We start from the raw sequence: 15,383 nt of genomic DNA, 5'->3' as shown, positions 1-15,383 counted from the left end.
TTAATAACTCATTCAACTCTTGTAATGTTAACAATGGGACTGAGGAAGTGATGCAGGATTACAGGGGTACAGTTTTACTTATAGTGCCGCTAGCTTCAAAGAGGAAGCTCTGTTATCCATCCAGGATGGTGTGACCTAGAAACATTAACCACTGCATGACCCACACCATCTACACATCCTCACTGAAGATTTTCAAAGTCAATGGCTTTGGGAACATGGGTGGATGAAGGCAAAGAAAAGAGCGGCATTACAGGAACATAGTTCATGAAATTGAAATGCATGTTGGTAAAAGCATGAAATCTGACCAGCTGTAAAGTAAACCTGTTTAAACAAGACTTAATATCATTCATCACTAAAGAGGTCAAAATAGTCTAGAAAGGGAACACAGCAGGCTCTGAGCGCCAGTATGTGTAGTAATGGGTGTCTGAGTCAGTGTGCTGCCGTGAATAACACCCAGAAAGACAGGATAATAAAAACTAAAGGTCCAAACAACTATGTCACTAGGCTTATGCTAAACTTCAAAAACATGTGAACCAGAATCTACCAAGTATGAGAGCTCTTCATTCTGGTGGCTATTCTGAAATACACAGAAGAACATGATCAGCAAAGGAACGTGAGAAAAACATTCCCTTGTCTGTGGCCTCGTAAATTTCAGCCTGGACCTCTTTGAAGGGTGGATAAGGTTTTTGTGGGATGGAAAAGGTATTGGCACCTACTGAAGATCATGCTTCTAAATAAATGTCTTGCCAGTCTGGCTTCCCAAGGTGGGTTGGCCTTACCAGTCATTATTAGGGACACCTTCTTCTTTAAGTAAAGTGTTATTATAATAAAGAGCTATATTTATGGTTTCCCTTTAGGAGAAAAAAACAAGAGACACTATAAGAAGCTGCAGAGATGAAATACCAACAGATTATTCACTCCCCTGCCATGATCTCCTTGCAGCCTTGTACTAAGTAGCGTCAGGTCAAGGAGCAAAGAATACTATTCAAAGAGACTTTGGGGAAGCCTGGGAGTGGCTTGATTGCTTAAGAAAATTCAGTTGCACATAGTTTCTGGTACTTTAGATGGAGAAGGTTGAGGGCAACATCCTGATATTTTCCTCATTAGGCTTCCCTGCAGCACAGATGGTATTAACATCATAGGGATTGTTTTTAACATGATTTTCGGTGTTGCTCTGTCAAGCTATCCTTCCAGCCACTGCCTAGTATCCTGGACATTAGAAGGAAGGTATGGGCACTCTGCGGAGAAGGCAATGGTAGTACTCTTTTCCAGTACTCTTGCCTGGAAAATCCCATGGATGGAGGAGCCTGGTGGGCTGCGGTCCATGAGGTCGCAAAGAGTCGGACTCGACTGAGCGACTTCACTTTCACTTTTCACTTTCCTGCATTGGAGAAGGAAATGGCAACCCACTCCAGTGTTCTTGCCTGGAGAATCCCAGGGACGGGGGAGCCTGGTGGGCTGCCATCTATGGGGTCGCACAGAGTCGGACATGACTGAAGTGACTTAGCTTAGCTTAGCTTATGGGCACTCTGTGGGATTTCTCTACATCTTTTGATACTCCTCAAGTGTCCATAGGTACTGTCCTCAGTTCACTGAGTCAGGACATCTCTCCACACGGTGGGTTGGGGGAGGAGGAGAGGGCAAAGGTCCAGCTTGGGTTCTAAATAAGTAAGTACAATTGGGGAAATCCGCGTAGGGGTTGTAGGAACTGCCCTTATTTCTACCTGCCTTGAGAACACTCCATGAAGTGTGTTTCTGAATTCTTGATAAAACTACTACACAGAGATAATAGTTATAAAAGCCAATGAAATAAAGTCACTCTTTATTTTCAGTAAAGAACCAAAAATACAATATATGTATAACTGAAGCACACTCTACCTGAAACTAACATGATATTGTAAATCAAATATACTTCAATTAAAAAAAAAAAAACCTACAACACAAAGATTAAACTCATCATCTCCTCAATGTAAACAGACATTTCTCCCTCACTACAGCAGCTGATGGCAACATCATGAACTCGTCTATGTGGAATGTTTCCGAAGGGTAAGAAAATAAAACTCCAAGAATACAGCCACAGACAATATGAAATAATGAAAGTAAGTCAAAGTGAAGTCGCTCAGTCGTGTCCGACCCTTTGCAACCCCTTGGACTAGAGCCCTCCAGGCTCCTCTGTCCATGGGATTTTCCAGGCAAGAATACTGGAGTGGGCTGCCATTTCCTTCTCCAGGGGATCTTCCCAACTCAGGGATCGAACCTGGGTCTCCCGCATTATAGGCAGACGCTTTTACCGTCTGAGCCACCAGGGAACTAGGAACTCATATGAAATAAAGGGTAGCCTCAAAATCATTTATCTCAGGCAGGCGAGCAGGGCTACAGACGTGGGACAGGCACATACTCTTCTATGCTTATTCCCTCTTCAGAGTCTGACCACTGACCTTGACTAACCCTTCTATCTCCATGGTCCCCAGGCCAGTCTCACTAGCAGCCATGGTAAAGCAGACCAGCCAGAAAGTAAGGCAGGTCTTAGACTTTAAAGACAGCTCCTTACACATCAGAACCTAGCCTCTCAGTGATTCCATGATAAATTAGCCCATCACTTCCACTTCCTACATTTGACAACTTTCTCTACCTCATTCCTAAGATATTTTTCTATTTACAATGAAGGAAGTCCTCCTAGACACCGCATTTCACCAGCTACACAATCAGTCACTTGATAGCTTTTGTGGGTTATCACTAGTAGTACCCAAACACACTTTGACTTCAAATGATTAATTGCAGAACAAAGGCCGCTTCCGTTTGCAAAGTGTCTCCCCCAAGACACAGGGGAGTGGAAGTAGGGGGGTCCTGGACTTGCATTGGAATGCAATGATCAGTTAAAGCCAATCACTCTGCACTTGGTAGACGAAACACCCTGAGCCGCTGGGGTGATTTAGGTGCAGAGTGAAAGGTAACAGCATTGTGTTTCCTTGTTCAGGGAGAGGCGTCTGGGAGACAGCTTGGAAACTCAAACCGGCCCTGGGACATAAATCTGCAAGTTTAATTGCAATGCACTGCTAGTCCTTGGAAGACATTTCCAATCCTGATAATGAAGACATGCATGTGCTTGTAGATGTCCCCTCCTCCTTTGGTTTTGAAACCTTTACCACCAACTGAGTCTCACCAAAAACTGGAACTGATCAGAGCCTGTTTGCAGGGGTGACTAAAACAAAAAGGGGAGGAAGCAGGGGAGATTGGGTGGAGCAGGCAGTCTTTCTGGCGCCCCTCAAATTATACTACCCAGGCAGCCCCCCATTCCATCCATTCTCTGCCCAAGGCAGGAGCTGTCAGGAGTCCTACAGATAAGCAATTTAGAAATATTCTAGCTGAATGAAGGAGATTTACTTTGGGTTTCCATTGCTGTCTGCCAAGCTAGGGAAATAGAGTGTGGACAGATGCTCTCAAAGGTTCTTATGTGAGCTCTAAATAGGTTTGAGGCTTGGCACAGCCATGAATCCTAAAGATCTTCACTTCCTTTTTTTTTTTTTCTAGTTTTTCTTTTTTTTTTTTTTTAAGACAAATTGAAAGTAATACAGTCAAGAACAGAGAAGGTGATTGTTTTACCCTAATAACTAGTCTTTCTTGTTTTGAACATGTCTATCCTCTTTAACCAAGCTATAAAGATTTTAGATACTTGAGCAAAAGCAACCCATATGGGATATGTTTGGGGAATTCTACCACCTAAGCCTAAATAAATAAGATCTCTCATCTATCAGCAGTCGACAGCAAATTTTGTAATCAATTTCAACATGCCAAACGAAAACACAGTGATTGTTTATTTGTTCAACAAATATTAATTGAGCACTCGCTATATATGAGGGAATAGAAGACGCCAAAGAGAGAACAGGGGCTTCCCTGGTGGCTCGGAGGTTAAAGCGTCTGCCTGTAATGCGAGAGACCTGGGTTCGATCCCTGTGTGGGGAAGATCCCCTGGAGAAGGAAATGGCAACCCACTCCAGTATTCTTGCCTGGAGAATCCCATGGACGGAGGAGCCTGGTGGGCTACAGTCCATGAGGTCACAAAGAGTCGGACGTGACTGAGCGAGAGACTTAAGAGAGAACAAATAAGTATGGACGCATTGCTCTTGTCTTCTGTGTGTGTTAGTCACTCAGTCATGTCTGACTCTGAGACCCGGTGGACTGTAGCCTGCCAGGCTCCTCTGTCCATGGAATTCTCCGGGCAAAAATACTGGAGTGGATTGCCATTCCCTTCTCCATTGTCTTTTAGGGCTTATGATTTATTTGAGGGGAAAATGTCTATAACAAAATGAATGGAAAAGAAATCACTAATACCCAAATTAAAGAGACAGTAACCATCTCTTTCCTCCCTCCCAAAGTTTGGAGGAAAGATAGCTCACAGAGATCAGAGAAAGCTTTATGAAGGAGGCATGATGTGATCACCAGGTTAAATTCTTTCAGAATAGGAAGCTTCAGAGCACTTGAGAAGGAACAGATATTTTAAAAATATGTGCTTAAATCAAGCTGATTAAGTGGTGCACGTTTATGTTAAGGGATTGATTGAACATAGTGGGACTCCCTGGGAATATGAACTTCTTCCTCCCATCTCCAAAGCTGACCTGACAGATTTCATCAGGGGATGAAGCCAAGGCATTTACTGAAGCAACCAAACACAAACTGTGTTCTTGCTCGTCCTCTCTAAAATGGCAAGTCCCTAGGTTCTGTCCCTCTGGGATTCTGATTTGGTAGATCTGACAAAGCTCTCTAGGTGATTTAGAAGACGTGCCAAATTTGGAAGTGACTGATATCCAGCATTCCCATACAGGCTTCTGAATCTCTTCTACAACTTTTGCAGAGGGTGGCCCTTTTGATGGCTAACCATCTTCCCGAAGTGCTCCCTAGCCCCCTGCCCCTGAATGAGGCAGATGAGGGTACGGGAAATGAGGCTGGAAAATAGGCTAAGGTAAGTTTTTGGACACTCATGCTCTAAGTTGGGAGAAATATGGAATTATTTAAAGAGCTCAAGCTTTAGTTGTCACATAAGACCTAGGTTCTTATCCCCATCCTGTACCTTAGGAGTGAAACTGTGATGCTGACAATTCATTTACTCTCTCCTCTGCTTAGCTGTACGACAGTAATATACCTTTTCAGGGCTGTTGTAAGGCTCCCAAAGTTAATACATATAAGAACCAATCATGGCTGATTTTCTTCCTTTTATTTCAGAACAGAATATGCTTAAATAGGAGTATGTTTAAGGAAACAGATGCGGATTCAACATTGTTAATCAGTTATTCCCCAATACAAAAAGTTAAAAATATATATGTTACAACTAAGTATAAATAAAAAGAAATAGATATGGTCTAAATTCTGTTTTAAAAAGATAACTGGATACAATATTAAGCGCCAAGGAAGAGGAAATAGAGAAACTACAGGCAGAGAGGCGAGTCAGAGGATGTAGCAGTAATCCAGGGAGACAGAAGGTCCTGAACTAGGGCAAAGTCACTGAGAAAACAGGGTGGAAAAGAAGCCACCGAGGAGGCAGAGCTGAGAAGTTTGCAATGGGTGGAAATTGAATCTTGTAGCATTAATACGATTCCAGTCTCCAGCCTGCCACTGAACTAGTGGGAGATGGAGAGGGAAATGAATTTGTTCCCTAACCAAAGAAAGGGAGCCTCAGAGGAGTAGGCATACTGAATTGCAGATGAAGGCTGGGCAGCCTGTGGAAATGCTCAGTGTGAAGTAGGAGATTTGAGTCCAAGACTTAGAACTAAGTTTGGTTCTGGGTAAGAGGACTGGGCAAAGAGGTAATCAATGAAGTTGTGAGAATTATTGGGATTAACTAGGGACAGAGTACAAAGAAGAAAAGAGGAACAGAGATCCGAACCCTGGGGAAGATCCACAGAAGAAAAAGAGGAGCTGATGAAGGAGATGGAAGAAGGGTCGGCACTTGGCAGATGGAGCCCCAGAATACCCTCAGACCACCTTCAAGATGGAAGAAACGAGCATCAGTGTCAAAAGCTAGTAGTGGCAAGAAGTCAGCTGCTTGATTCCACAAATGGGAAAGGTGGCCAAGTCTGCCAGTGGTCTCAACATTCATTTCTCCTGCTCTCTTTAGTAACAGAAATCAGGGCTTCCTGGGTGGTTCAGACAGTAAAGAATCTGCCTGCAATGTGGGAGACCCAGGTTCGATCCCTGGGTTGGGTAGATTTCCTGGAGAAGGAAATGGCTACCCACTCCAGTATTCTTGTGTGGAGAATTCCATGGACAGAGAAGCCTGGTGGGCTAGGGTCCATGGGGTCACAAAGAGTCAGCCATGACTGCATGACTAACACTCATCAGTCTTTAGCTGGGCCCTGGCTCCTAGAAAAACCTGCATTACCTGGTCTCCCTTGCATAGAGCAGTGAGACTAAGTTCTGCCTGGTGAAATCTGCGTACCTTTCAGGCCACACCCTTTAAAGGAAAGGGTGTGCCAGCCCCTTCCCACTGACAGGAACTCAGAGCTGGTGGACATCATGCGAGCCGCCTTTGGCCTTCTGAATAAGGACCCCACCTAATGACGGTGGTCACAGAAGTAAAGGAATCTGGATCCGGATTTCTAAACAATTTACACTCAGATGGTTATGCAAAAGTAAAATTTACTTTGGTCTTTGTTATGGCAGCAGAGGCTTCATCCTTACTGACACAGAAAGGAGTGTTATGGAAAAGAAAGTGAGGAAATGAATATAAACTCTTCTTTTAAGAAGCTGGAAGGAACAGGAAATGGTTAATTCCCAGAGGAAAGAGGATCAAAAGAGGTGTTTTAGTTTTTGAGAATCAATGATCCCATAATTTTTACCATTTAAAAATCTACACTCTCCTCTCCTTATTCATGACGTATCTTTAACTTTCCATAGTGGTTTTAATGTTTTAGCTTGGGAAATAAGCAGGTTTAATTCTTTGTGATTAGGATAATCACACATTCTGTTTATAAGTTCACTTGTTGGGACATATGCTGCTGCTGCTGCTAAGCAACTACAGTTGTGTCTAACTCTGAGACCCTATGGACTGTAGCCCACATTTACCATTTGTGTATTTGTAAACAAAAGGGGTCCTTTAAAATATGAAGTTTCTTAGCAGTTGTGTATACGTGTTCAGTTACTTAGTCGTGTCTGACTCTACGACCCCATGACCCCTTGTAGCCTGCCAGGCTCCTCTGTCCATGGAATTTTCTAGGCAAGAATATTGGAGTGGGTGGCCATTTCCTTCTCCAGGGGATCCTCCCAACCCAGGGATTGAACCCGGGTCTTTTGCATTGCAGGCAGATTCTTTACCACTGCGTCACCTGGGAAGCCCCTTTATAGCAGTTAAGTGTATATAAATCATTTAACCACATAACAGAGGGCTGGGGAAAAGAAAGTTAACTTGTTAGACATTACTGTAATGATCATGATTCAATAAATAAAAATTTTAGTTTATGGAACTTTTTCCAGGAAAAACTTTATCATATAAAGAGAGGAATTCTTGTGATGTCTACACTGCAATCAACAGCTTCTTTGTGGGTTGAGTGATGGCCACTCCAAGTCCCCAGCTCCTGGTCCTAAAGTGACCTGAGCAGTGGGGCCCTGAGAACAGCTCTGGGATAACCCCACAACAGCTCTGAACCATCTGCTGTCAAGGGTATGGCAGTTGCATAATTAACCATAATTGCTGCAACTAGTACACTTAAAACAAAAATTCTGTTGTTATTTAGCTGAACTTAAAACACCCCAACTAACAGTCCATTCCCTCACGGTGTAAATTATAGTTACGTATATAACAAAATGTCTTATTTGCATTTCATGTAAAATTTACCAAACTCCTTATTCACTCATTACTCAGCCATTATGGGTTTTTAAATGGTACTTTTAAAGTTTGCCTTGGCTCAGGGTTGAATTATTTGTCAAGACTTTATTCCTGGAGTCATGACTCCCCTGGGACGTCTTTACCTTTTGCAAATTCATAGCTCATTTTGTGGGTAGCGGTGGTTTGTGGCCTCTATGTGTGCATGTGTGGGCATATGTGGGGAGCAGTCTTAACATATCCTAGAGAGTGGGAAACTTCATAAGGAAGAGTTGTATATGCCAGAGTAATTAAACAGGAAAAAAGAAAAAAAAGCAGAAAGTGAGTAAAGAATAGTCAATGAAGGTAGCAGCAAAAATTAAGTTAACTCCTTGCCACTATGCATATGGTTCAGATAACACATTGACTTAATAAGTGGAAGAAACGTGTGTTACAAAAAGTCACTGAATGTTTGCATGTCAAGAGACACAAATACAAAAGTGAATGAAAAGGCAAAATTGAACCAAAGCTGCTTCTGAGAATAAAAACCTTGATGAACTTTCATAAACCAGCAAATGCAATGTCAGATGCAGATAAGCAGAGGAAAATTTTTTGTGTTTATACTTTTAATGAAAAAAATGTGGTCTTCAAGACCAACTTTAGTGGTTTAGGGGAGGAGCTAAAGGTATGAGCCCAGGTAGCTGTTGACAGTCACTAAGGCCAAGAGGACAGCGGAAACTCTGCCTGTCTCCAAAGCTCTCCCCAACTCACCACCAGACCTTGGCTTGAAATATATTTTGATCCAGTCCCCTATGAGCTCAGGAACAAAGGTAAGGGACATTATCTCAGAAAGAAAACACAGTTTCTCAGAATATTACCAAAAAAATAGTTTATTGATTCATAGAGATTTCAAACCAGAAAAGATCTTAGTAAGCATTTAGTTCCTGCCTCATCCCAATATACACCTTTTACAAATGTGATATTTGGGTCCCCCAGGCAATAAGCGACGGGCCCAAGATCATAAAGTAGACTAATCGCATAAAAATGCTGGTTTTCAACTCTCTATCCAGAAGTCATTTTTCATACTGTGGAGCACTGCCAGTACTCAGGAAGGGGAGAAGAGCCTGGCACGTTTCACTAGAGGGTAAGTTCTAGTACTCGGGCGGCATGAGGACTGGGTGGGTCATAGACTGAGGTCTAGGGAGCGGGGCACTCTGAACTTGTGTCCAGTCTTAGAAGCTTGCCATTTCGGCCTGATAATGGCTTTCATGACAAGCAAAGTTTAATGTCATTATATACCATCATATAGTAGCTCGCTCTTCCACTGACAGAGTTAATCTACAGGTAAACCATACCCCCAGTTAAGTACTGTCTCTTCTACTAAAATACCGAATTGTGTCCTGACATCAGCTTTATAATAGGGTTTGTCATTCATTTGTAAGGCACAAGCATACGGAATGCTTCAATCAGTCGCCTGTGGTTTAGACACTGTTCTGGGCCTCATGCAGAGTACATGTTACCCTGCAATGGAGTTGCAGCGTTCAGTTTTGCACCAAACTAATGTGCATTCAAGGAGACCATGTTAAGCAGAACAAGAAGCAAATATCATCTGTCACCTAAAATCGACTTCAAGTGGCCTAAAGCCGTTTTCAAAATTTCCATTTCATTTGGAAGTGACTTTGTCCCTTTGAAAATACTGTTATCGATCCTTAAGTTTCCCCAATGATTTTTGGGGATTTTAGTTGGCCTTCAAACACATCTGAAAATGAAGTAGGATGAAGTTATTGGATCCCAAACTATAGTTTTTTTCCCTAGTAATCACAAGCTATCAAGTTTTCATTTGGTTATGAACTTAATTTTTGAGGATGTTTTCATATTATGTTATGCCGAAAGTGAAAGTATTAGTTGCTCAGTCATTTCTGACTCTTTGTGACCCCATGAACTGGAGCCTGCCAGGCTTCTCTGTCCATGGGATTCTCTGGGCAAGAATACTGGAGTGGGTTGCCATTTCCTTCTCCAGGGGATCTCTCTGACTCAGGGATTGAACCTGGGTCTCCTGCATCGTAGGCAGAATCTTTACTGTCTAAGCCACCAGGGAAGCCCCCTGACATTTAGTGTTGTTAGGATTTATTGGATTTCTGGGAAAAGTACTATAAAAATGATAACATCAAATATCATTAAATATAATATTAGAGCAATCATATTGTTTCCCATCATTAAAGCAGTCATATTGTTTCTCATTTGATTATAATAGAAGAATTTGAGTTAGTTCTCTTATTTCACCATAATGAATGTGATGTCAATAGTTTGAAATCTAAAACCCTTAGCAGATATAGAGAACAATTGAAAAATCCCTCATTTCACGAGAAAACCCCAGATATTACCAAGTTTGTTTTAAACTGGATGAGCAATAATACATATGATGTGCTAAGGTTTCTTAACATAATGATTTTTGTAAACAAGCTGCTTCCACAAATATTTTATGAGCCACCATTAACTTTCAGAGATGTTGTTTTAGGTTGGAAACCTTGGTGATCCATCTCACAAAGCACGGCTGGAATGAAGAAACCCCTGAAACGACTAGATGAGATCTGAAAAGGGTCCCGGGAAGTCATGACCCTTTAAAGGTGTTGGTTTACAGAGTGTGAAGTGGGCAATTCACCAGCTATACCCAGGAAGCAGCACAGCAAGTGCCCATCACTAGGAGGACAGGTCATTCTGAAGGGCAGTTGGAACCTCCGCAGGCCCAGAGTGAGTGTGGTCCAACTTCTGCGTTAGGGAAAAACTCCATTTGGAATATGGTTCAGTATTTCAATAGTAGTTTATTCAAATGAAAAGCGATTCATTACCCTCTCTGCTGTTTTTTTTGGGACTATTTTCAGGGCTCCAACGAAAAGGATAAATTCATTAAGGGCTATGATCAAAACCTAAGATGTAAAATCTCAAGCAAAGGCATGACATTCAGGGGCCGCTAAGGAACTCCCTGGCCTTCGGGTGTGGATGTGGAAAGCTGACTGGCCTGCTGCTACCTCGTTAGAGACACAAGAACTTGGCTCTGTCATTTTTCTGACGCTCACAAAACACAGAATGCATTCCACAGAAGCTTATTTTAGCTTAAAGGGCTAAACAAGAGCTTGCAGGGTGAGAACAATGGGTTGGATGTCAAGATTTTTAGGATTTTTTTCATGCTGTTATCAACAATTTATTTTCTTAACAATGTCACTTAACTTTTTTCTGCTTCCACTCTATAATGGATATACTTGGTTTAATTCCCATGTTCCAAAAGAGGTATGGTGGGAAGAAGATATGTTGATACACATTTTTAAAGCTCTGTGACTTCCTTAGAAAGCAAGCATATAAAAAAATTCCTGGAGAAAATATTTACAGATTTAGTAAAACTGAGTCAAGAAATCTCTAAATTATGAGTCCTTTAAGGTAGCTTTATAAGGTAAAGAATATTGGTGTACTGTATGTGTGTGTCTGTATGTGTATAGCTATATTATATATACACCTTTTCTCTGATTCCAAAGTAAAGAACAAAAGTACTGAAATTTGGACTTTGGGGTCTGAATGTTTAGTGAGATATAGATGCTACAATTAAACCACTTCCCTTCATTTGTTGAATTTTTGTCTCCAACTTCACTCTGAATGACACTCTCATACATCTGTTCTGCAGGAGTAGTAGCAAGACCTGTTTGAAGTTTAAATCCATGACATCCTTTGTAGAACAGTGGCAACCTGATCAAAACACTGATCAAGCAGAAATGCTTTTCTTTTTTTTCCTGATCAACAGGGCCAAATGCAGTCTTTCTCTAAGGAGAACGAACACACACACTCTCCCTATATTCAGTGCTGAGGTTTTCCTTCTACCCCCAACTAATAAAATCAGGAGACTGCAATGAGGCGAGCGGCACACAGTTTGATGTCCTCAGCAGGATGCGGGGAGTCAGAAGTGGCGCTGTAAATCCAGAGCGGGGCTTCCACACCGTGTTAAGTGTGGCCCGACTCTCAGAGACTTCCCTTTGATGCAAGTTCAGTATATTAATGGGAAAAGCATTCACTTTTATTTGTCTGTACTGTCTGCGACAGCAAGGCTGCCTCATTTAGCTTGGGCCGACATGAAAATACACAGAGAAGCAATCTGTTGCAAATTAGCACAGCTCCCCTTTCATTTACTAGCTAGTAATTGGAAGGGGTTAAGAAAGTGTAACTTATCAGATCACGTGAGAGTATCTGCCTGTGTGGACAGCAAGCCCTCCCACCCCCACATTTCCTTATAAACTTTCAATAATCCTTCCCTGACGTCCACTTGATCTGAAAGGCAATACTGATACGGGTGAAATGTACACGCTTCGTTAGGGTTGAGAAGGTGGTTCCCTAGACTCCCAGTGTTAATCAGTCTATTAGAACCTTACCTTTCTTTAGATATGTTTTTACTCTCCCGTTTCCAGATAGTCTTGAAGTCACTGCAGAACTCGTACCACACCATAAACACGTAGTTGGGTGTGATCTCCTTCTCACCAGACTTTGGCTTCATCCCAAAATATCCTACTGTTGTTTCAAAACTGCAAATGTAGAGGAATAACAAACGGTGAGGTGGAGGGTGAGAAGCTGTCAATGCCAAAACCCATTAGGAGAGAAGACACACAGAACTCCTTGCCCCCCCCCCCCCCCCCCCCCCCCCCCACCCCCGCCATATCTTTTCTAGCTCAGAAGCCCAGGCTTAGCAGTCATGGTGGCTTATGCTAAGCCTAAGTATTGAAGCCAATTTTCTAAGAAACTCAACATGATTGGGGATGCTCTTGGACACATCTTATCTGCATAAAATCAGCATGAATAGTTTCAGGGTGTACATAGGTAAAAACTTGGGTTTGTTCTTCATCTCAAATCCATGTCATTTACCCACTCTGTGTTATGCTGAAGGATTACACGAAACACTGATGCCATGTTGGTTCTGTACTGCTAGCAGTGGATAGTGAGAGAGCCTGCAGGGAATTCTCGATCTGTTGAGTGCTTCATGGAAGATAAAGAGACTATTTTATCCTTATTCTGGCATCTGCTGGCTTTGTAATCTTGGGTCAATCATTCAACACTTGACTCTCAATTTTCTCAAGGGTAAAATAAGAGACTTAGACTATATGATCTTTAAGAAGGCTACATTTTAAAGCTTATCATGATATAAGAATACAAATCACCAATGTACAAAAATACATATAATTGAGGATGTAGCAAGGATTGGAGGAAAAACCATTTTTGGTCTTAAAAATGATCTCTAATCTGGGTTGGAAAAGAACCCAGGTTTTATAAGGGTGATTCCCAGATATCACTAAGAAACTCCTGACCAACCCCATGGAGGCTTGTTCCCAGATGACTACCCAGGCCCCCCAAGCAGCCCTTCTTGGAGCCACCAGCTTTGCAGCAATTTATAGCTCTGCACTCAATCCTTTCCCCCACCCACTCCAAGCCCCACAAGCTCATTTGCCATGAGCAAGAACACTTAAATAAATGGCCCCCTTTTCTAGGGTGTTGGAAACTAATCAAAGCAAGAATGACTGGCCAGGGTTTATTACTCAATGCTCTATCATCTGTTCAGACACAGTGCTTTTTTTTTCTTGTGGCCATCCCGAATACGGAGTTTCTAATGGAACTCTATTCAACAACGATTGTAAAACCCTGAAGCCCCGTTACTATTATGGAGCATACTTTCATCTCATTCTCAGTTATTGGGCAATATGTATCTCATAAGATTTTATCACATTTCACAGATGAACTGTTAATTGATTCCATGGCTATGATTAGGCGAGATCCAAGCTGGAGCTGCAGCTCTGAGTCCCATAAATTCTTTGTGCTTCTGTAAATAATAAATCTGTTTTTAATGCAAATTAAAACTACTGGTCAGGGAATTTTGGCTCTCAGTTATTAAAAGACTAGAAGTGCATAGGTGGAGAAAGGCAATAACTGCAGTAATTTCTTAAGGGACTCTCTTATAATTCCAAACACATATATTTCAGAGCAAAACCAGAAAGGAGCAATGTCCGCTTTTGCTCAGACATGACTCCTAATTCTACGGCAGTCAAAACACTGATAAAACCCAATGTACACTCTACAGCATATACTTTTATTTCATTCAAAATGTAAACTACATTGATTGTTTTATAGCATGGAAATATGTACGGAGAGAGTTCTGCAACCTAAAGGAACAGTCCATGAATTTCTTATGGAGTCACAGGGCTTTAAAATTGGAAGGGATTTTGGGTCAGTCTGTCCAATGTTCCCATATTACAGATGAGAAAATAGAGACCTAGAAAGACTGAATGACCTTACTCATTGGCAGAATTGGGTCCACAGAATCGTTTCTTAGTGAAATGAGTTTTCTGCTCTATCCAGCCTTCTGGATACTCATACTCACTGATACATGCATTTAAGAAATAAAACAGTCAAGTTTTAATTTGTTTCCACTTTTGACACAGTTGCTGCTTATATGACACAAAACCTGCGTTACCCCCAGTGGAACACATCATTTTTCTCTCTTCCTTATAGGGACCTTCTACACAGAAACGTATTTACTTGTGCACTGAAGGGAGAAGAGAGTCTTTCATGCATAGTATTCAGAGGGGCAAATTATCTTCCTACTTTTCCAGCAGGATATAGTGAAGAGCACAGAAACTCCAGTTACCACTGTGCTTTAACCCCAACTCTGGCATTCTTGGGAGGGTAGACGGTGAGATCAAGACACTGCAAGTATGATGCTGCTTCAGAGAATGACAGCATGGTTTGGTGGGTTATTACAGAGGCTTGAGAAAAGCATTTCATCATCCTGTGGGCCTTGCTTTTCCTAGCTCTGAAATGAAGCTAACCATGTACCCTCACCACCTTTCCCCCGGGACGGGGAGCCTGACTTGCTAACCCTCAAAGAGGATGAAAACCAAAGGCAAGAATGAATTTCAGCAGCTTTTCCCCTATGTGTTTAAGAAAGCAAGTGAACTTCTTCAGAAGAACCAACGCAAACAGTTGCAGAGGATGGCCTGGCTTTGGCACTTGGCAAGTTTACCGAAGACGAAGCCACTCTGAGAGTGTGCCTTATTGGATTTCAGTGTGATCCCTTTGTTCCAGGAAAAGCCAAATGCTAGAATATGAACCCACAGCTATCTGATAAGGTCTAGACTACCCCCTCCCGTCCCCAAACACAACTCTCTTCCTTTCAAACTCAATTCTGATGCACAGAAGACTGATTACTGATTATTTGTGCATGAAAACTGCTCCTGTTTGACAACGTTGGAATTTTCTTTTGTTTCTCAGCAAGTAACTAACAGTTTTCAACTTTTAAAGGACAGGTTTCTAACTGTATATTAGGTTCTATAAAACCTCTCTACTCCACTCTCAATTGCTCCCTGATTCTTTTTCTCTCTGCTGTAACTCCTTGACTGATTTCCATCTTTTTTGACTCAGCTAAACATTTTGAGAGTTCAGACAATGATTCTATCAAAGAGCCTGTGGCAAAGGGAACGGTTTTTCTTTTGCAGCATTGAGATGCCAGGGTGGAACATATCCGCTTATTGCCCCTCATGCATGCTTTCAGAAACTGCTG

General features: G+C 41.9%; 1 protein-coding gene across 4 annotated transcripts in view; it reads right to left on the bottom strand.

Moving 5' to 3' along the window:
- FMN1 (formin 1) overlaps positions 1-15,383 on the bottom strand; it is a 488,195-nt gene that overhangs the window by 24,400 nt on the left and 448,412 nt on the right. For all 4 annotated transcript variants that reach the window (XM_060419038.1, XM_042252230.2, XM_004010422.5 and 1 more), the window contains one exon: positions 12,211-12,360. In XM_060419038.1, coding sequence (XP_060275021.1) covers positions 12,211-12,360 — 150 coding nt within the window. The remainder of the gene's footprint in view (positions 1-12,210; positions 12,361-15,383) is intronic.

This window comes from Ovis aries, chromosome 7 (assembly GCF_016772045.2).
Source record: "Ovis aries strain OAR_USU_Benz2616 breed Rambouillet chromosome 7, ARS-UI_Ramb_v3.0, whole genome shotgun sequence".
Taxonomy (NCBI): Eukaryota; Metazoa; Chordata; class Mammalia; order Artiodactyla; family Bovidae; genus Ovis; species Ovis aries.
This window is presented reverse-complemented; position numbering and strand designations above follow the sequence as displayed.